A 20,517-nucleotide genomic window follows, 5' to 3' on the forward strand; every position below is an offset into this window, starting at 1 on the left:
CTTGTGTTTTTCACTGAATAGATCATGGACTTAATGCATATAGAGCTACTTTGTTTTTCATGATTTTGCCTTCAATTATATGCAGAAATATAATTTGTGAATTGCCTGATGAATTTTTCCTAATTTTGAATCATCTTTGCATTCCTATAATAAACACTGTTAGAATGGCTGTGGTAATATTTTATTTTTGCATTTTTACTTCTGTATTAAATAAGATTATAGTTTTGTTTGTTTCCAATAAGGCTGTTATTTCATTTCAGTATCAAGGGTATGCAGGGCTGAGTTGGGAAGCTTTACATCTTTTTTCTAAGATCTAGGATGTAGATCTGGTTTACACAGGAATTTTCAACTGCAGGAGTATTTTGCCTCCTATGGGACGTTTGGAAATATCTGGAGACATTTTTGTGGTGACAACTGGTCAAGGTCGGGAGGTCTTATTGGCATTCTGTGGGTAGAGGGAATGTCACTAAATGTCCGACAACACACCAGGAGAACCCTCCACAAAGAATTATCTGGCCCAATGTATCAGTATTGCTGAGGCTGACAAATTCTGGTTTAAATAAATATCCAATTTGGAGGATGAGTCTTTGTCTTTTTCCTTCTTCTGCGTATTGGTCTCCAGATTTTCCACTTCTTCAGTTAGTTTTTGTAACTGTAAAATCTTAAAAAAAAAAATGAAAACTTTGGCCAGGTGCAATGGCTCATGCCTGTAATCCCAGCACTTTGGGAGGCCGAGGCGGGTGGATCACGAGATCAGGAGATCAAGACCATCCTGGCTAACATGGTGAAACCCTGTCTCTACTAAGCCAAAATACAAAAAATTAGCCAGGCGTGGTGGCGGGCGCCTGTAGTCCCAGCTACTCAGGAGGTTGAGGCAGGAGAATGGTGTGAACCCAGGAGGCGGAGCTTGCAGTGAGCCAAGATCGCGCCACTGCACTCCAGCATGGGTGACAGAGCAAGACTCTATCTCAAAAAAAAAAAAAAAAAAAAAAAGAACATGTCATCCATACTTCTAAGGTGTTGTAAAGATGTGTAAAGTTTTCACTTTTTGCATCATATTCACATGTGGCTATATGCCCTTTTCTCTTCAAAGTTTTCTTTATCTTGATTACTTATCAGAGGCTTGACTGTTTTATTATCTCAGTCTTTTGAAAGAATCCTCCTTTAATTTTTTAAATCTAGTGGTTTTTCTTTTTCCTTTTTCCTTATGTCTTAATTATTTCCCCCTTTTTGTTTGCTTTGCTTTTCCTAGTTTAGTGGATCAATGTAATTTAAATTGCTTTTTAAACAAACATGTAAGGGTATACATTTTCGTTGGGTGCTGTTTGACTTTGTTGCACAAGTTTTAAAATCTAATTTTTAATAGCTTGTATTTTCTAAATTATTTTATTGCATCTTTTGTTCACATTGCTCTTACTATTAATTTTTTATTTTTATTAATTAATTAATTAATTTATTTAATTATTGAGATGGAGTCTTGCTCTGTAGCCAGGCTGGAGTGCAGCAGCATGATCTTGGCTCACTGCAAGCTCCACCTCGGGGGTTCATATCATTCTCCTGCCTCAGCCTCCCAAGTAGCTGAGACTACAGGTGCCTGCCACCATGTCCGGCCTTTTTTGTATTTTTAGTAGAGATGGGGTTTCACCGTGTTAGCCAGGATGGTCTCGGTTTCCTGACCTCATGATCCACCCACCTTGGGCTCTCAAAGTCCTGGAATTACAGGCATGAGCCACTGCACCTGGCCCAAAAGCTTTGTGTTTTTACAGATATTAGACATGTTTCTTGTTTAAGAAAAAAAATCTTAATGAAAACGTAGGAGAATAAGAGAAACATCTTTCCAGAAAAGAGAAATCATTGTGATTATTTTATCTTATTAGAATGTTGGATAATATAGTCTGCTTCATTAATCATCAAGCATGCTATGCATTTTCCATTTTATAGGATCTGTATCTCAGTTAAGGTAATACTGGTAATTTTTGTACCGTAATCAAAGATGAAAAATATAGGCCAAAATCATAGACCTTGCATAGAAGCTGGATAATGAAGACAGCTATGGAGAAAAACATAGATACACACACACGGACACACATATATATAAAGTATACACACATATATTTTTTAAAGTTTTAAAGCTTTTAAAGCAAAAGCCGGCCCCTCTTCTCTTCCACAGTGGGAGGCCTCTCCCCTCTCTTAGAGTGGGTGGGGAGAGCAGTTGCATGGGCAGCTTTCCTTGTGAGCCACAGGTCCCTCTGAACACACTGCTGTCTGGCCACGCCCCCTTTCCTTTTCATCTTTCTCATTGACCAATGGGCTTGGAGCATTAAGGCCACACCCCTATTCCGCATTCTACTGGGGCCCTGGTTACGCCTCCTCTGGCTCAGTCACACAGCTGCCTGGTAGGTGACTGGAGGCTTGATCGGTTCTCATTGAGATTTTGCTGCTGTGACCCCAACCCTACCTCCCTCCCCACCCTGCGATGGCAGAAGAAACTCAACACAACAAATTGGCTGCAGCCAAGAAAAAGGTAAAAACGCACTAGGTCATAGCCCCTCAACCCAGCCACAGATCCCCTCTGATGACAAGACCCCTGCCAGAGTCTATACGACTCCTGAGGCACACTGGACTGGTCCCCCCTACCCCGGTGCCTCTGGGCTACCCCCATCAAAGTTTTGTCAGTCAGCCCCACCCCTTCAGCAAGCAGCCCAGTCCTTGCCCTCGCCAATCACCCCAGGGTGACTTTGGGTGGGTGACTCCTGGGGCTTCCCGCTCCATTACTGGGCCCTCATCTCCTGCCGCCCCAAGCTTGATCTCCCTGGGCTCTTTGGGCTCTCATCTCCAAGGAGCCAGGCCCCACCCTCGCCAGTCATCCCTGGGTGACTTTGGACTGGTGACTCCTGGGACTCCCTGCTGCAGACTGTGCCCTCCCCTCCTGCTGCCTCAAGGTCGACCTCCCTGGGTTCTTTGTGCTGGCGTCTCCAAGGAGCTGGGTCCCAACCCTGTGCTTCCCTCCCCCATCGTGGAGCGGCGACTTGGACATGGTGCTGACATGGTCCCTCCCCCCGACCAGGAGGAGTGGAATGTTGTGATGTCACAGTCCACCTAGTAACTGCCGTTACTGCAAGACTGGCCTTTGATCTTACGACCCAGTCCCCTAAGCATTCTCACCCCATTTCTGGTTCCTCTGGTCACAGCACAAATTTCCAGCTGGAAGGGGAATGGAGACTCTGGGACCTAGGAGCAAGAGGTTCCAGGCTGCCTCACTCCCTTACAGATGTTGACGGTGGGAAAAGCCTACACTTCCCCCATGAACTCAAAACATTGACAGTATCTCTGGGCGGCAATGAGAGAATGGGTTTGATTTGGTTTTCTCCCAGGCTTCTACTTTCCAGAGAGATTTTAACATTTTTTTCTGAGTTCTCCACCTCATATTCTAATTCTCCATGGTTCTGGGACCAGACTCTCCTTCAGTCAGTGGTCTCTGAAGTGACATTTGCTCATCTTCTGTGGAATAGATCTTGGGAAACTGAACTTGACACCTTGAATCTTCCTCATATTATCTCAACCTTGGGTACTTTGAGTGCCACAGGATAAATGTGGGACATCTTTCTGAAGCATCAATTTCCCTTGATTCTCTTGAGATCAAGAGAAAAAACATGAATGTACTTAGGGATGACAGTCACATAGGTTTCTAAGAGTATACCAGACCTCTCTCTGAAATGAGGCTTGGGTTGTCCTCTTTCTGGTAAATTCTGATTTAAGAGAAAGGCTGCCTTCTGCCATGAGGACACATTGATATAAAAGTTTGAGAGGTACTGGTGCACTTCTTCACACTAACAGACGTGTGAGGATGTGTGACTCTAAACCACATGGCATACAGTTCCTGCCTACTTAATGTTTACTTTTCTACCTCTGCCTCTGGTTTTGGTCCCTGGCAGCTGCTGATTCTTGGCAAAACCTCAGAGCTTGGAGTCAGAAGACTGAGTTTCAAAGTTCCAGTATTGCCTTTTTCTTTTTTTTTTTCTAGCCATGATATCAATCCTTCTCAGTCACTAAATGAGTGTGACAACACCTTGTACAGTTGTTGGTGTCATTAAATCAGATGGTGTGTAAGTGTATTTTGTAAAAACTGTAAAGGAGGATGTGGCTGCAGGGGCTGATGGTTCTCATGAGTATTACTGCTCTTCCTTCCAACAGTTAAAAGAATATTGGCAGAAAAACAGCCCTAGAGTTCCAGCAGGAGCGAACAGGAACAGGAAAACAAATGACAGTATCCCTGAGACAGCCACTTCTGGTGGTTGCCAGTCACCTGCGGATGTGAGTCTTGGCTGACCAGGCTTCTGGGGACAGGGGGCCCAAGGGGCAATAGAGGGTAATTCTTAAGATTGTGGATGGACTGCTGGGTACTGGTTAAGAATTCTGGCTTCAGCCGGGTGTGGTGGCCCACGCATGTAATCCTAGCACTTTGGGAGGCCAAGGCAGGCGGATCATGACATCAGGAGATCGAGACCATCCTGGTTAACATGGTGAAACCCTGTCTCTACTAAAAATACAAAAACATTAGCCAAGCATGGTGGCGTGTGCCTGTAGTCCCAGCTACTCAGAAGGCTGAGGCAAGAGAATGGTGTGAACCTGGGAGGTGGAGCTTGCAGTAGCCAAGATTATGCCACTGCACTCCAGCCTGGTGACAGAGCAAGACTCTGTCTCAAAGAAAAAAAAAAAAGGAATTCTGGGTTTGGATCCTGCCTCTCCATCTGCTCTGCTAGGGATATGATTTAGGGCAAGTTGCTAGACCTCATTGGGCCTCTGTTTTCACATCTGTATAATAGAGGTGGTATTGTTTCACTTCCATTTGTGAAGTTTAAATGAGATTTGTTATTGTTGTTTTTATGTTAATCCCTAGTACATGGCCTGCTGTAAACACTCAGGACACCCAGGATATGGTTTGATTTTCCTCATCCCCAGTCTCAAGGGGAAACCAGGACAATGAGAACAGCCACTTGCCATCAGGAGTCACTGAAGGGGCCCCAGGGTGGTGTGGTGGGGAGATGAGAACCACGAGAGAAGTTGGCACAAAGGAATTATGGAACAAAGGGTCCAAGATAGGCAGAAAAGAAAATGGTGCCAGTTGATGGGGAAGAAAGGAAGTCAGAGGGCTCAGACACTGTGGGGGACAGAACGTCTCCATGTGCACTCTCATCTCTTGTAGTCAGCAACAGGTTTCCACAGGGAAGGCCCTACATCATCTGCTACCCTGAAAGATCTGGAGGTAAGAGGCTCTGGGCAGAGGTGCAGTGACCCTTCGGGTCAACCCCCCAACCTCCTCCTCCAGGTGGTACTGGGTGCCCCTCTGCCAGCTGAGACAGCCCACACACCCCAGCCCTAATGATCGTTCTCTCTACCTCTCCCCCCACTCCTGCTCCACCTCCTCCTCTCTGCATGCACCTCAGAGCCCGTGCCAAGAACAAGCAGTAGTCCTGGATTCAAGGTCCGTAGAAATCGGTCAACTGAAGAACACCATCAAATCTTTGGTAAGAGTCCACTGGGGTCCCCTGATTCCACGCTGCCAATCCTGGGCTCCAGTTTCCCCTTGGGGCCCTGAAGAAAGGGGCTGGGGGTCCCTGGTGCCTGGGACAAATAGGGAGCTTGGGTGCCCAGGCCTCACCTGGAGGGACCCCAGAGCATGCAGCATGGCTCTTCTTTTGCTGCCCTCTTTGCCGACTCTCTCCTCTCCAGAGACCCCTGCTCGAGTCCTTGCTACACGCGCCCTGGGGTTGTTGCCTCTTGGGGAAGTGCTAACCTGACTGGTTGTCAAGGGCCCCGTATTTCTGCCATGACTCAGTCCCTAATTTGCTCTTTGATTCTGGACAAGCCACCTCTCCTTTTTGGGCTCGTGATTCCAGAGGAGGTAGTGAGTATCAAAGGTCTCTGTTAGCTCTCGAGTCTGATATTTAAAGGCTCCCTAGAATGGAAACCTCAGGGCTAAGGGCTCCTGTCTGTCCTTTTCCATCCTATATCTGCTGTAAAGAACCGTACCTGGTCCATACATGCTCAGTAAATGTTTATTGAATGAACCCACTTTTCTAAATCACAAGCTGCCAGAAGGAGGGGCCTTTCTGAAACTCCATCTCTAGAGGTTTATGTTTCTGTCCTCTCAAGAGATTCCAGATTCAGACTTTGAGTTCTGTGGCTGTGGGCAAAAGCCAACAAAGACCCAAATCCTCTGTCCTTGGGAGCTTGAGGAGAGTTTACCGGTTCGTGTTCCCATTAGGTCTGAGAACTTTGCCTTTAAAATCCATTCCTGGCCCCTGCCTACCGCTTCCTGGTCTGGGGAATAGAGTTGAGGGGGCCACCCTCCATCACCTTATTTGACTCTCCCCACAGAAACAACAGAAGAAACAAGTGGAACATCAGCTGGAAGAAGTAACGTGATTTCGTTTCCTTGCAACATGACTGCTGGGTTTGGGGGGCACTCAGACATACAGGCCCCAGTCTCGTCTCACCCACTCCCAGCCTGGGGAAGAAGGCTCACCCTTCAGATTCCACCCCATCCCCACAGGGCCCCTGATAACCTGGTCCCATGGGTGGGCCTGTCCTGGGGCATTGGTTGCATTCTGGGGGCATGTCTCTTGCTGTGCCATCTCTGCCTCCCCCTGGTAAGAGCTCTGTCTTCCTCTTCCTACAGGAAAAGAAAGCAAACAACAAGAAACAGAAAGCCAAAAGGGTGCTAGAGGTGAGTGGAGGGTGTGCAGTTTCCTCCTGTCCTCCGGAGAAGGTTTCTTTCCTTCTCCTTCAGCACTTGCTTGGCTTTTCTCCCAAAGGTTCAAATCCAGACATTGAACATACAGAAAGAGGAACTAAATACAGACCTGTACCACATGAAACGTTCTCTCAGATACTTTGAAGGTGGGAATCTGGGCACCCTGTCATCCTTTAAACTGGCACTTTGACAGGTCTTCAGGGGGAGTCCTTTGGGCCCCATCTCAACTCTCTCATTACAGAAAAGTCCAAGGATCTGGCTGTCCGCCTGCAACATTCATTGCAGCGTAAAGGAGAGTTAGAGAGTGTTCTCTCTGATGTCATGGCCACACAGAAGAAGAAGGCAAACCAGGTGAGTCCAACCACCTGCCCCATCCCCTGGGAGCCTGGCTTTGCAGATGGAGGAGTGAGCCTAAAGGTCCCTTCTGCAGGATGGCGTGTCCTGCCCAGAAGGCAGCATGGCCATTTCTTGCTACTTTTTTGTATGGTTTTTAGTGGCAGCCTGGGGCCGAGTCAGCTGCTGTGGGTGAGTTGGGGGTCACTGTGTGGAGTGAGCACTGGACGCAGAGCTTGGAGGCCAAGTGCCTGCCCCGCCCTTACCTGGCTGTGGTCTTGGGCAAGTCCTAGGTGGGGTATTGGGTACTTGTACTGTGAAGGTACAGAAGGTACCTTTAGTATGTTACCATTTCTGTAGAAAGAGGAAACGTGTGCATGTGTGTGTGTGTGTGTGTGTACATACTATGATAATATACATAAAACATGTCTGCAAGGGTTCATAAAAAATTCAGGAGAGAGCAACAAGATGGCCGGGAGATACTTCCCTTCTGTACCTTCTGAGTTTTGGACTATGCAAATGTATCATCCATTCAAAAAGTGAACAAAAGATTAATTTTCCCCTTCCTATCTGTGCCCCCATCCCCAGCAAGAAAAACGGGCTTAGAGAATTGGATAGACCTGGGTGTTTATATCCCAGCTCTGCCTAAGTGAACTTAGGCAAGCACTTAACCTCAAATACTCCATGTTTTTTCATCTCCACAATAGAGGGAATCATAGTAACTGTCTCCTATGGTGGTTGCGAGGATTAAATGGGATTGTTAGCATGGTACCTGGTGAAGCATTCCACAAAGGTTCAAACAGTGGTAATAATAACAGTAATAACAATAGCAATATTATCTGATCTCTCTGGGCCTCTGTTAGCCAGCTATAAATTCAATCTCATTCCCTGTCCGTTCCAACTTTACTGAGTTCTTTTAAAAACCAGACCACGGGCTTGGAAATGCCTTGATCTTTACTGACCGAGTTGTATATTGGGCCTAGCCCTAGCCCTTTTAAGGGGCACTGTGTGGAATGGCCCAGGCTCTCCAGATTGAAACTTTTCACTCTTCGCCATCCAGTTGTCCGGCCCCAGTAAAGCACGTACGGAGTGGAAGTTAGAGCAGTCCATGCGGGAGGAGGCACTGCTGAAAGCGCAGCTGACACAGGTGAGGTTTTCCGAGGGAGTTATGTGGAAGGACGATGACCCCAGGTGGCCAGGAGCAGGTGAGGACCAGTGACAGCCCTTCCTAACTTCTGTGCCCATTCTTGCAGTTGAAGGAGTCATTTCAACAACTCCAATTAGAAAGACATGAGTATGCTGAACATCTAAAAGGAGAGAGGGCCCGGTGGCAGCAGAGGATGAGAAAAATGTCGCAGGAGGTGAGATCTGACCCTTCAGCCCCCCAACATTAGATAGGTCACTGGATCTTTCTGGGCATCTGTAAAATGGGAATAGTAGAGCCAGAGGTGGTCATGGGTCTGGGCTTTGTGGAGGTAGGGGCAGAGAGGGAGAGGGCAGCCTGTCCAGCCTCCAGCCCCTCTCTCCAGGGCCCTTTCCCCTTGTGCTTTGGGCAGATTTGCACATTAAAGAAACAGAAGCAGCAAGATATGCGTCGGGTAGAGAAGCTGGAGAGGAGCTTGTCCAAACTCAAAAACCAGATGGGTAAGATGGGGCTGGCATGACCTGGGAGCAGGACTGGCATCAGAGGGCTGTGAGGGTGGCTTAGAGTGCCCCAGGGAGGTGGGTGGATGGAAGGGCTTTGAGGCAGAGGGAAAGAGATCTGTGCCAGGAGACGGCAAGTCTTGTCATCTCAATGAGTCTCAGTATCTCAGTGTCCCCATCAGCAAAGAGGGCCCGTTGTCAGCCACCCGCAGTGCTCTTTCTCTGAAAGTGGTTTGGAAGACTGGCTACCATCTGGGTACGAGGAATCATTAGCAGTGAGGCCAAGTTTGAGGAGCCTGAGAGGAGCTGTGCGCCAAGAGGAGGGTTTTTCTTTTCTTTCTTTCTTTCATTTTTTTTTTTTTTTTTGAGCATCCAGAGGCCCTTATTATCTGCTTCCTTTGTCAGCTGAACCCTTGCCCCCGGAGCCCCCAGCAGTGCCCTCTGAGGTGGAGCTGCAGCACCTGAGGAAGGAACTAGAGAGAGTGGCAGGAGAGCTCCAGGCACAGGTCAAAAACAATCAGCACATGAGTCTCCTGAACCGGCAACAAGAAGAGAGGATTCGGGAGCAGGAAGACAGGCTTTGGAAGCAGGAGGAGAGGCTTCAGGAACAGCACGAGAAGCTTCAGCAGCTGGCCAAGCCACAGAGCGTCTTCGAGGAGCCGGTGCGTTGCCCCAACTGGGGAGCCTGCCCTCCTCCCTAGCCCTCCGGGCCTTTGTTTCCCCACCTCTAAAATGGGGCAGTGTAGCCCTCACGTGAAAGGTTACTTCTAAAGGCACCTGTGAGCCAGGTGGCTGTGGGAGAGAGGGGGTGATTTTTCTAACCTGCCTCCAGCCTTCCCAGTGCCATGGGAGGCAGACACCAAGTTCTGGGGTCTCCAGCTGCAGTGGGTGGCTGCTGATTGCTTCTCTCTGTCCAGAACAATGAGAACAAGAGCGCACTGCAGTTGGAGCAGCAAGTAAAGGAGCTACAGGAGAAGCTTGGTGAGGTGAAGGAGACGGAAACCTCCACCCCATCCAAGAAGGGCTGGGAGGCGGGCAGCAGCCTCTTGGGAGGGGAGGTGCCAGGCCAGAGGCAGCTTCCAGCCTGGGGGCTGGTGACCACAGCACCCCCCAGGGCAGTCCTGTGACTGTTTCTTGCTTCCTGCCTCTGACTTTTAAAGGTGGGTAGCCCTGGGCTCCTCTCAGGTCTGGACATCATCATCCCAGCTAGAGGCATGGAGCCCCCAATCACAGGGGAAGAGACAGTGCTATAACAGGCTCCTTATACCAGGTGCAGTGGCTCATGCCTATAATCCCAGCACTTTGGGAGGCTGAGGCAGGAGAATCACTTGAGGTCGGGAGTTTGAGATCAGCCTGGCCAATGTGGTAAAACCTCATCTCTACTAAAATTACAAAAAAAAAAAAAAAATTAGCAGGACACTGTGGCGCATGCCTGTAATTCCACCTACTCGGGAGGCTGAGGCACGAGAATTGCTTCAACCCAGGAGGTGGAGGTTGCAGTGAGCTGAGATTGCACCACTGCACTCCAGCCTGGGCCACAGAGTGACACTCTTGTCTGAAAACAAAACAAAAAGACTCCTTAGATTAAAACTGGATTCCAGCCTCGGTTCCACTGGTCACCATTCAAGTACTTTGCATCTCTAAGTCTCTGTTTCTTTAACTTCAAAGGGAAGTTAGCATTTTCCTTACAGAGGTGCTGAGGATTAAATGAGAAGAGGGTATGAGATTTGAGGCTGGGGAAGGAGGCATGGGGTTCTAGGAAAGGGAGGCAGTCACTTAGGCCTGGAGTAAGGGGACAGGGGCCTGGGTAGCTGACAGAGCCCCACAGTGCCCTCGCTACCCTATTAATGGGCCCAGAATCTGGAAACCAGCCACCACGTGCCCTCACACCCAGGGTCTTCCTGCAGGTGGAGCTGAAGAGCCAAGAGGCTCAGAGTCTGCAGCAGCAGCCAGACCATTACCTGGGTCACCTGCAGCAGTCCGTGGCCACCTATCAGCAGCAGGTGGCCGCCTATCAGCAGCTGACCTGTGAGAAGGAGGCGCTGTACAGGCAGTGACTGCAACAGACCCAGCTAATGAACCAGCTGCAGCAGCAGGAAGCTTGGGGCAAAGCAGTGGCCGAGATGGCCTGCCAAAAGTTGCAGGAGACCCAGGGGAGGGAGCTGCCGAGGATGGGGCTGTGAGGGGGACGACCTGGCAAACTCCATCCCTTCTCACTCTTTCCTGGCCCCTTAGGAGCACCTGGAAGCGGCCAGCCAGCAGAACCAGCAGCTAACAGCCCAGCTTAGCCTCATGGCTCTCCCTGGGGAAGGTACGGGAGACCGCTCAGAGGAAGAGGAGAGAGCCCCAGGAGGAAGGGGGGACTGCTAGCAGCATAGGATTGAGGAGTTGGAAGAGACCTTTAGAACAGCTGGTCATTATGCCGACCGGGTGCCTGCACTGAGTTCGGCATCAGTGTGGTGACCTCCTGTGAGCGGGGGGTCACCAAGTTGCCTAAGGATGGCTGAACTGGCCAAGGTCAGAAAGGGAGCAGGTCAGAACTCCCACATCGACCAGTAGTGGGACTGTGCCTGGGCGGAATCGCAAGATCTTGATTCTTAAAAGTAAAAATAAAGAACAACAGCTCATTGCTCTCTGGGGAGGGGCTGGCTCAGGGTTACACAGTGAGGGTGGAGGTAGAGGTGGGCCCACAGTACCTCCCTTGTTGGGTTGTCTGAAGACCCCTCTGGCCACCCCCCACAGGACACGGAGGAGAACATCTGGACAGTGAGGGGGAGGAGGCACCTCAGCCCATGCCGAGTGTCCCAGAGGACCTGGAGAACAGGGAGGCCATGGTGAGCCTGACTCCCCCCTGCACCCATTTTGCCACCTTTCTCTGTGGTCCCTCCAAGACCCCTTTATGCTCCTCATTTCCCTGCCTTCTGATTTCTCTGGACCCTCACCCCTTCCGAGAGCCAGTGGTCAGACACCATTTCACCTGTGACCAACAGGTGCACTCTCTGAGGCCCCAAGGGAAGGGGCTGCGCTCTACCTCTCTGCCCCATTTCTTCTGTGTATGCCCCTAGAAGAATGCTCACATCTTGCCCTCAGGTGGCATTTTTCAAGTCCGCTGGAGCTAGTGCCCAGGAGAAGCAGGCACAGTTACAAGAGCAGGTGAAAGAGCAGAGGGTGTGCTGCCAGCGCCTGGCTCACCCGGTGGCCTCGGCCCAGAAGGAGCCAGAGGCAGCCAGAGGCCCTGGAGTCCCAGGGCCTGGGGGCGAGTCTGTGAGTGGGGAGACCCACTGGGCCCTGCAGGAAGTCACGGAGAAGCTGGCCCATGCCAGGACTCACCTCCACCTTCTCCATGACTTGAAAATGCCACCTGAAAATGCAGGTCGCTGCCGAGATGTGACTGCAATATTTTGGCTCCAGAGCAGCTTTATGGACCACCTGGAGGAGAAGGCAGACCTGAGTGAGCTGGTGAAGAAAAAAGAACTTTGCTTCATCCGCCACTGGCGAGAGAGATGCCATCAGTGAGTGGGAGGCCAGCGCACGGCAGGGGGAGCTGCAGGGTCGTCGGAGGGGCCCCAGCGTCTGAGCCCTGTCCTCCCGCAGGAAAATCCATCACCTTTTATCAGAACCAGGGGGCCGTGCCAAAGATGCGGCACTGGGAGGAGGACACCATCAGGCTGGAGCTCAGGGAGGAGATGAAGGTAGGGTGTGCAACATCTCTGTGGGGGTGGGGATGGGGGTGAGGGTGGGCGCAGGCAGCGGCATGGCAGCTGAGCACCCCTCCCTCCAGGTGAAGCTGCTGGAGCTGCAGCAGATGGTATTGCGGCTTACAGCAACTACAACAATGGGCACAGAAAATTCCTGGCCGCTGCCCACAACCCTGCTGATGAGCCCGGTCCAGGAGCCCCAGCTTCCCAGGAGCTTGGGGCTGCAGACAAGCATGGTGGTGAGTACAGCCCTCAGGCGGGGTGGGCAGGCAGGAAGAGGGGGCTCCCACTGTGCTGAGATCCCCGCCTCCCTCTCTCCAAAGATCTTTGTGAGGTGAGCCTCACCTCCTCTGCCCAAGGAGAGGCCAGGGAGGATCCTCTCCTTGACAAGCCTACTGCACAGCCCATCGTGCAGGACCACCAGGAGCACCCAGGCTTGGGCAGCAACTGCTGTGTGCCGTTCTTTCGCTGGGCTCGGCTGCCAAGAAGAAGGAGATAAACATCACCATCATCAAAGAGCTGCTCAAGAAATTTTTAAATAAGAAACCAAGTTATGGGGTTAATCTCCTACACAATTCATTTACTTCCTTTGAATGTTAGAGTCACTCATGATTATTTGTGTTTCTAATTTATAGTTTTAAGTTTATTTGTAAAAAGTTAAAAGAGAGTGGGTGTCTGTGGCTCTCACTGATGTTCACTCTGGCATCCTTTAGCATTTTTCTTTTTTAATTTCATAATTGTAGGTCATTAGCATGCATATCGAGTTCACCCTTACGTGGTGGGAGTTCAAACACACAAAGACCCACTCTTTGCCCAAAACTGTTCTCTTTGGTTTGGAATAGGCTGCCATGCTTTTTAAATGTTATTGCAGCATGTATATTCACTACAGAATTCAGACAAAATTTGCCTATGTTCTGCTGTTGTTTGATCTAATCTTAATCACAGTGAGCTCTTCGTTAGCTCAATATGTAGTTTGCCCCCAAGTGTGCACTGTTTATTACTTTGTAATATGCCACTATGAGTACTGACATTTAGAGTTGTTTAAAGGCCAAGAACTGGAAACAGCCTTTCCTCCATTTTCTGTGTATTGGTGATGGGAGTGATAACCTTTTGGGGGAGCTTTTTAAATCTCACAGAAGAGGAAAGTGGCCTCCTCTGGCAGGTACGTGCAGGATAGAATGTGTTTCATCTGTTCCGGTGCCAGGAATTAGCGGTGTATTATGGTGGTTCCCTTAGGATTTGTATGTGCTCTGGGCTCATGAAGATACTGCATCATGAGCTGCAGCAGTTGCACTCTTTTTCGATGACCTAAAAAGGGCTTATTTCTGAGGAATGAAAGGTTCCCATCGTTGACTGTGGATGTGGAAAGCCTTTCCTAGCTTAGAGCATTTGTATCTACAATACATTTTAAAGTCAGAGTTCATGTTACCTGTTTTAATCACATGACTACATGCCCCAGTACACAAAAGTGCACTGGTTGGCATTCTTCTTGATGTATTTAGTGAAGATCATAAGAAATCCTTTACGAGTTCAAATGTCCCTGGAACAGGCATACAGGCTCTAGTCAAGAATGAATTAGAGTGAAGGAAAGCTGTGTGACACCTGGCATTCCTCTCTGTTCACGGAGATTCTTTGAGGCTTGAAGATTGATTTTACCATCTAGACCTCTTTGGCTAATACCTATTCTTCAACCACCTTGGTTACTCTGACATAGGAATTTACTTCTTTTTCCTTGAATGGAAAACACTTTAAAAAATAATAGAAACATTATTATAAACTAATATATGTGAGATACTTAGTTGAAACAAAAAGGAGTTTTAGTAGATGGTATTATACTCTCTTTGAAAATCAAGGAGAAGTTTATGAAACTTAAAATGTGTACAAACTGCAGTGCAATCTACTGTTCGTGAATGTCAATGTATTATCAGGAAACGTGTCTATACAATCACAGAGTTATATTTTCTCGCAGACTTCTTTACAAAGTGAAATATATTTTTGTACCTCTGGGTTTCTGTTCGGGACATATTTTGTGCAATATTTATGTGATTGTGCCTATGCATGATGAATGAATGTGTTTCAGTTATATATTGCCTAAATCGTAACTTGATGATGCTTGGGAAAGACTCAACAGTTAAAACTTCATGAAGTTCTAATGTCTGTGTTCCAAAACACATCACATTGTTAGGATGCAGGGAGATAGGTGTGTGTGCTCCCTGCGGTGGGGATTTCTAGTTACTAGATCATCTCCATTTTTAGCATTTGGCATCCTCATGATACTTCTATAAATATGACATTAACAGGAGAGCAACAATACGATTTTACCGATGGAATAACAGATTTGCTGGCATTCACTGAAAGAATGCAAATATTCAGTCCTTGTGACTTCAACTGACTCTTCCAAATTGTATGAATGTATCAATGTATTAGATAAACCCAGTTTCAGAATGATAAAGAAAAAATGTTAGACCAAATAATGCGGCTAATTAACAGTGGTACGATTTCTAGCCCGTGGGTTTAAAATGCACTTAAAGTCCTGTTCTCGCCTTTTATTTTCTGAACTTGCCGCTTTTGCATTCTTTGAGTTCAGTTTAAAGACAGTTACTTTAAGAGCATTTTAAACCCTCGGGCTAGAAATCGGACCACTGTTAATCAGCCACATTATTTGGTGTTTTTTCTTTTATCATTCTGAAACTGGGTTTATCTAATACATTGATAAATTATTTCAAAGGTACTTTTATCGTTGAAATCACTTCACTTTTACCCTGATAAATATCAGTGACTAGGAATGACCTTCGGATAGCGTTTAGCATCTGTAACCAATCTGACAATAATGTGTTCATGAGGTGCCTATGGATTAAATCTCACACTGGCATATTTAAGCTGAAGGTCAGTCTGGAAACTAAATTTACTATATTGACTGAAATACCACTCTTTGTGTAGGTATTTGTCATATATTTAAGAAAAAGCTAAAAAGAATGGAAATTGTATGACAATAACTTAAGTCTTTCTCCAAAGTGCATGCAGTCTTTTGCGATACCTCATTCAGCCGAGTATTTGTGCTCTTCCTCATTCAGTATAAGGCAGCTTTCAGTCTGCTTAGAAGGCAACATTGGAATGTTAGAGTTCATCAGAAACATAGAATTTTAAACTGTGAGTTCCACTGAATACATTTTAATTTCTGTAGGAAGAATCAAAATACCTAAAGATGGCAATATATAATTATCATTTTAAAAGTATTTGATTAAACCTGATAATTTTCCAGAAATGAAAAATAAAATCAGCTCTAAAACCAAAGCTGATTTTAGAAAATTTGAAAATGTAAATCAGCCCTATCCATAATATAGTTTCTCTAAAACTTTATCTTAAAGAGTCATTTTAAAATAATATAACTATTAAAAAATGTAACTGCTATCTTAATGTTCTGAAGTAACTTAAAACATTTTAAAATATGAATACTGTAGTATAAAAGAAAGAAATGGTGGGAACGAAAAGCAGAGAAAGAAATGCCAATTCCAGTCCAAAGTTGTATTTGCCAAGTTTTCTTAGAATGAATTTTACCAGTTTATGAATTATTGTAAACAGAATGTGTCATGGAAATACTGAAAGATTTTTCCCTAGAGTGGCCTTATTGACTGCTGGTGTGATGCCACTGTAATGTAATAAATTATTAAGTTGTTTCAATGTGTTGTTTTTGCCTTAAAATTTTATTTTGCGTTTCTTGAAAACTATAGTATTAAAGGTATTGATACTGTGCAAATGCTGGGCGTGCTTGGCATGAGATAATGTGTTTCATGTTTACAAAGTTGTAATATAACTATGCAAGTGTTTCTTAAAAACCAAAATAAAAAAGTTATGGGTTTATTTAAAAACTTTTATTAAAGTTTTATAAAAAGTTATTTTATTAAATAACTTTTTATTAAAAAAAGTTATGGGGCGAAAAAGTTATGGGATAAAAAATGTTAAAAAGTTGTGGCAAAAAAACTTCTGGGAAAAAAGTAGAAAAAAGTTTTATGAAAAGTTACAAAAAAAGTTATGAAAAAGAAGTTATGGGATTTTTTTAAAAAGTCATGGAATAAAAATAAAAATTAAAAGGAGGCCCCTGTCAGCAAAGCCTGGAGAAGTGGGGCTGGAGTCTCCACCGCCACCATGTCCCTACCACCCCTTCCCAGGCACCCCTTTACAATTAGGGTAGCAGCACAAGACCTCTGTCTAATGGGGAAAGACAAACAGACCCTTTGCCAGCTTGACCAGGGCTGAGTCCCTAAATTTCTGGATGATGATGATTGTTATTTAAGAGCCAGAGGCTGGTGGAGTTGGTTTGTTTGGAGGAGGCCTGATGCCCCCCTTACTCTCACCATGGCAACTTTTCCCTCAGGGGGGCTCCCATCTTCTTATTCAGAGAGGTAGCTGAGGCCGGAAAGTGGGGCTAACTGTGGACCAGCGAGGGCATGGGCTGCTGGGGTGGCCCACCTTCCCCGGTGTACATACTGTGTCTGTGTAACATTTTGTATATTCCAGAGGGTAGGGCTGCCCCTGTATCATACCTAGCAGAGGTTGGAGCTGTCACGTGGGGAGAAGGTTCTAATAATTATTTGTGGCTGGGAAACTTATTTATTGCTAGCATAGGACAGAGGAAGGAGGCGGGGATGGGGTCGTGGCTCTCTGGTGGTATGATCACAGCTTACTGCAACCTCCAACTCTTAGGCTCAAGTGATCCTCCCACCTCAGCCTCCCAGGTAGCTGGGAGTATAAGCATGCACTACTATGCCTGGCTAATTTTTAAATTTTTTTGTAGAGAAAAGGTCTTACTATGTTGCCAATGCTGGTCTTGAACTCCTGGCCTCAAGCAATTCTCCCATCTTGGCCTCCCAAAGCACTGGGATTACAGGCACGAGACATTGCTCCTGTCCGTAAGATTTTCTCTTTATTACTGTTTTGTTGTTGTGGTTGTTGTTTTGTTTTGTTTTGTTTTTTGACAGAGTCTTGGTCTGTTGCCCAGGCTGGAGTGCCGTGGTGTGATCTCCGCTCACTGCAACCTCTGCCTCCTGGTTCAAGCAATTCTCATGCCTCAGTCTCTTGAGTGTCTGGGGTTACAGGCATGAGCCACTGCGCCCCTGGCTAATTTTTGAGTTTTTAGTTGAGACAGAGTTTTGCCGTGTTGGCCAGATTGGTCTTGAACTCCTGCCTCAAACAATCCGCCCTCCTCAGCCTCCCAAAGTGCTGGGATTACAGGGGTGAGCCACTGCTCCTGGCTAAGATCCCATCTCTATTTAAATAAAAAAAGAAAATTCAGAGCATGTGGAATACAGAACACCAAAGTCCAAAGTTATTTACCTCTCTGAGGTAATCTATGTAAACAATTTGAAATATATCTTTTCAAGTTCATACTTGCTATGCATATACATATATATACACACATACGTTGACATAGTCCCCCTTCCCTGCTGTCATGCTATTAGTCTTCCTTTTTTTGTAGAAATTGGACCAACTCTATGTTCTTTGCTGGCCCGTATTTCTCCTATTCAGTGATGTGTTACGAATATGTGTTTAAGTCAATGTATGCAACTCTTCAATATCATTTTAAAAGGTTAAATATACGATCATATGAAGGCATTAGAATTTATTCCAACAGTTCCATTTTGCACATTTAATAATTTCCATTGATTTGCCAGGGAGAACATTCTCGTGCCATGGCTAAATCCTTTTGTACGGCCATCCTTAATTATTCCCTGAAGATAAACTTTTAAATAAAGTTGCTAGATGAGTCTCATTTCTTAAAAAGTTCTTTTTTGGTAGTTTATATGTAACACTGTTGTTTTATATGTACTTGCAAATAGCTATAGTGCCAGTAAAAAATGTGATAAAATTAAACTCTTTCACATATGCCAAAAATATTTTGATTTAGTGCTTCATTAAGTGCATGATTACAGTCTCTGTATCTTTTGATTTACCTTTCTACATTTACAATTTTCAGCCGAGATACTTAGAGGTCACATAATAAATTAAGGTTTTCTTTTTATAATAATCTCCATCTTTCTAAATTTGGTGAGTCACAGTAAGTTATTTTTGGGTTGTTGAAAGCTGTGGCTCTGTTCTAAATTTGAGCCCAGAAATCATGCCACTTACAAACTATGCTTTGTCTTCCAACATCAGAGTGTCTGGTAGAAGGTGACTGTTCTTGGAATTTAAAAAATCTAAACAGGACAAGACAAGAATCTGGAAAATATTTCTGTTTCTGATAATATGGCTGAGTAGGTACTCTGCAAAGCCTCTGTCATAAAATAGACATTCTGGATAGTCCTTGCAAAGACATATTTGATTTTGATCTTGCCAAAAAAAAAAATCCAGAATCTCTAAGAATGAAGACAAAGTGAAAATCAGAAAGGCTACTACGAGAATAATGGGGAAGCAGCCCCAGTTATCAAGGGATGTTTGCGTGTGTTCAATAAAAAGTTTCAAACCTAAAAAACGTCAAGAAAAATAATATAACTGCCCTACATACATACATCATCAACAATTTTTCATTCATGGCATGGCCAGTTTTTGTTTTGTATTTTTTTTTAAAGGTGGGCTTTTGCTGTTGTTGCCCAGGCTGGAGTGCAGTGGCATGATCTTGACTTACTGAAACTTCTGCCTCCCAGGTTCAAGCAATTCTCCTGCCTCAGCCTCCTGAGTAGCTAGGATTACAGGCACCCGTCACAACATCCGGCTAATTTTTGTATTTTTAGTAGAGATGGTGTTTCACCACGTTGGCCAGGCTGGTCTTGAACTGCTGACATCAGGTGATTTGCCCGCCTCGGCCTCCCAAAGTGCTGGGATTACAGGCGTGAGCCACCGCACCTGGCCACATCCTGTTTTGTTCCATTTGTATTCCCACTTCATGTATATACATTCCTTCTTCCTCTGAATTATTTTGAAGTAAAACCTATATATCATATCATTTTTAAAATTACCTTATATGTATCTGTAGAAGACAAGGAATGTTTAAAAATAAATACACTCATAACGCCATTAAATACCAAAAAATTAATACATTCTGAAAATAGCCACAAATCCAGAGTTCACATTTTCTTGACTTTCTCATAAGTGATTTTTTCTAGGTTATCTATTTCAATCAGATACCTGTTTGCTCATATTTACATTCCTAACTGAACAATGTCTGAAGAGGTACTTAAACCTGACATAAAACGCAAATGAGCTTATGACCAAATGCTTAGTGCAAGAAAAAACTTCACACTGCAAGACGAGTCCCTCCAAATACAGAAAGGACCAGTATTTTAAGAGGTATGTTAACTAAAATGTTGCAGTGTATGGAGCAGAGCAGGAAAAACCTTTAAGTCTGAAAAGTACAAGTAAATTTCATAGTTTCCGTGGTCCTTCCACAACAACCTCTGGCATCTGTTTTCTCTACAATGGAGGTAACAATAGTAGCTATTTCAGAGCAGGAAAAGGCTTAGAGCAGTGCTAGAAGAGGGTGGTGGCTATATAAAGTGTAGCTATTTGTATATTGTAACAAACCAACTTTTTTTTTTTTTAGTCAGTAGTAGATTTCTTTTGGAAAAATAGCAGCCTCCTGTCTGGGGACACCTGCAGTTCCACTAAGTGAACATTGGTGTCTGCTCACCTTTGCCTCTATTTCTCTCAATAATATACTGTCAAGCTGTTCCCTGATTTAGCAATTTTATATACTTTTTCTTTTTTTTTTTTTCCTTTCCCTTTTCCTGAGACACAGTCCCGCTCTGTCGCCCAGTCTGGACTGCAGCAGCACCATCATGGCTCACTGCCACCTCCACCTCCTGGCTCAAGCAATCCTCCTCCATCAGCCTTCAGAGCAGCTGGGACTGCCCGCCGGGCCCACCAGGCCAGGCTAATCTTTATGGTTTTTGTTTTGTTTTTCCATTAAGAGACCTGGTGTCGGGTCAGGCGCAGTAACTCACGCCTGCAATCCCAGCACCCCAGAAGGCGGAGTCCGGCAGATCACCTGAGGTGAGGAGCTGGAGACCAGCCTGACCAACATGGAGAAACCCAGTCTCTACCAAAAAAATAAAAAAATAAAAAACTAACTGGGCATGGTGGCTCACGCCT

At 45.8% G+C, this 20,517-nt stretch overlaps 2 protein-coding genes across 2 annotated transcripts in view; one reads left to right on the forward strand and one right to left on the reverse strand.

Annotated features, from left to right (window-relative positions):
• Positions 1–2,379: 2,379 nt before the first annotated feature.
• On the forward strand, positions 2,380–13,171 carry LOC100975965 (putative golgin subfamily A member 8I). Its single transcript, XM_034938401.3, has 19 exons — positions 2,380–2,524; positions 4,195–4,314; positions 5,207–5,266; positions 5,448–5,528; positions 6,382–6,420; positions 6,683–6,730; positions 6,819–6,903; positions 6,999–7,108; positions 8,151–8,237; positions 8,344–8,451; positions 8,647–8,734; positions 9,140–9,396; positions 9,652–9,720; positions 10,970–11,045; positions 11,477–11,568; positions 12,146–12,246; positions 12,329–12,426; positions 12,516–12,671; positions 12,756–13,171. Exons 1-19 carry the CDS (start codon positions 2,477–2,479, stop codon positions 12,929–12,931), a joined length of 1,899 nt encoding a protein of 632 aa, XP_034794292.2. The 5' UTR covers positions 2,380–2,476; the 3' UTR covers positions 12,932–13,171.
• The window catches only part of LOC100994755 (putative HERC2-like protein 3), a 70,267-nt gene continuing 57,776 nt past the window's right edge, over positions 8,027–20,517 (reverse strand). Inside the window, exons 29-31 of the mRNA XM_055098855.2 lie at positions 12,778–17,698; positions 12,065–12,163; positions 8,027–10,289 (exon numbers count right to left, since the gene is read on the reverse strand). The gene's annotated coding sequence lies outside the window, so the exon portion shown is untranslated. The remainder of the gene's footprint in view (positions 10,290–12,064; positions 12,164–12,777; positions 17,699–20,517) is intronic.

The sequence above is a fragment of the Pan paniscus genome, chromosome 16 (genome assembly GCF_029289425.2).
Source record: "Pan paniscus chromosome 16, NHGRI_mPanPan1-v2.0_pri, whole genome shotgun sequence".
Taxonomy (NCBI): domain Eukaryota; kingdom Metazoa; phylum Chordata; class Mammalia; order Primates; family Hominidae; genus Pan; species Pan paniscus.

Excerpts from the sequence above, each read along its gene's own strand:
- LOC100975965 (XM_034938401.3), top strand. The coding sequence starts at position 2,477 with ATGGCAGAAGAAACTCAACACAACAAATTGGCTGCAGCCAAGAAAAAG. Across the intron at positions 7,109-8,150 it reads AGAAGAAGAAGGCAAACCAG|TTGTCCGGCCCCAGTAAAGC; the intron begins GTGAGTCCAACC and ends TTCGCCATCCAG. Across the intron at positions 12,672-12,755 it reads GGCTGCAGACAAGCATGGTG|ATCTTTGTGAGGTGAGCCTC; the intron begins GTGAGTACAGCC and ends CTCTCTCCAAAG.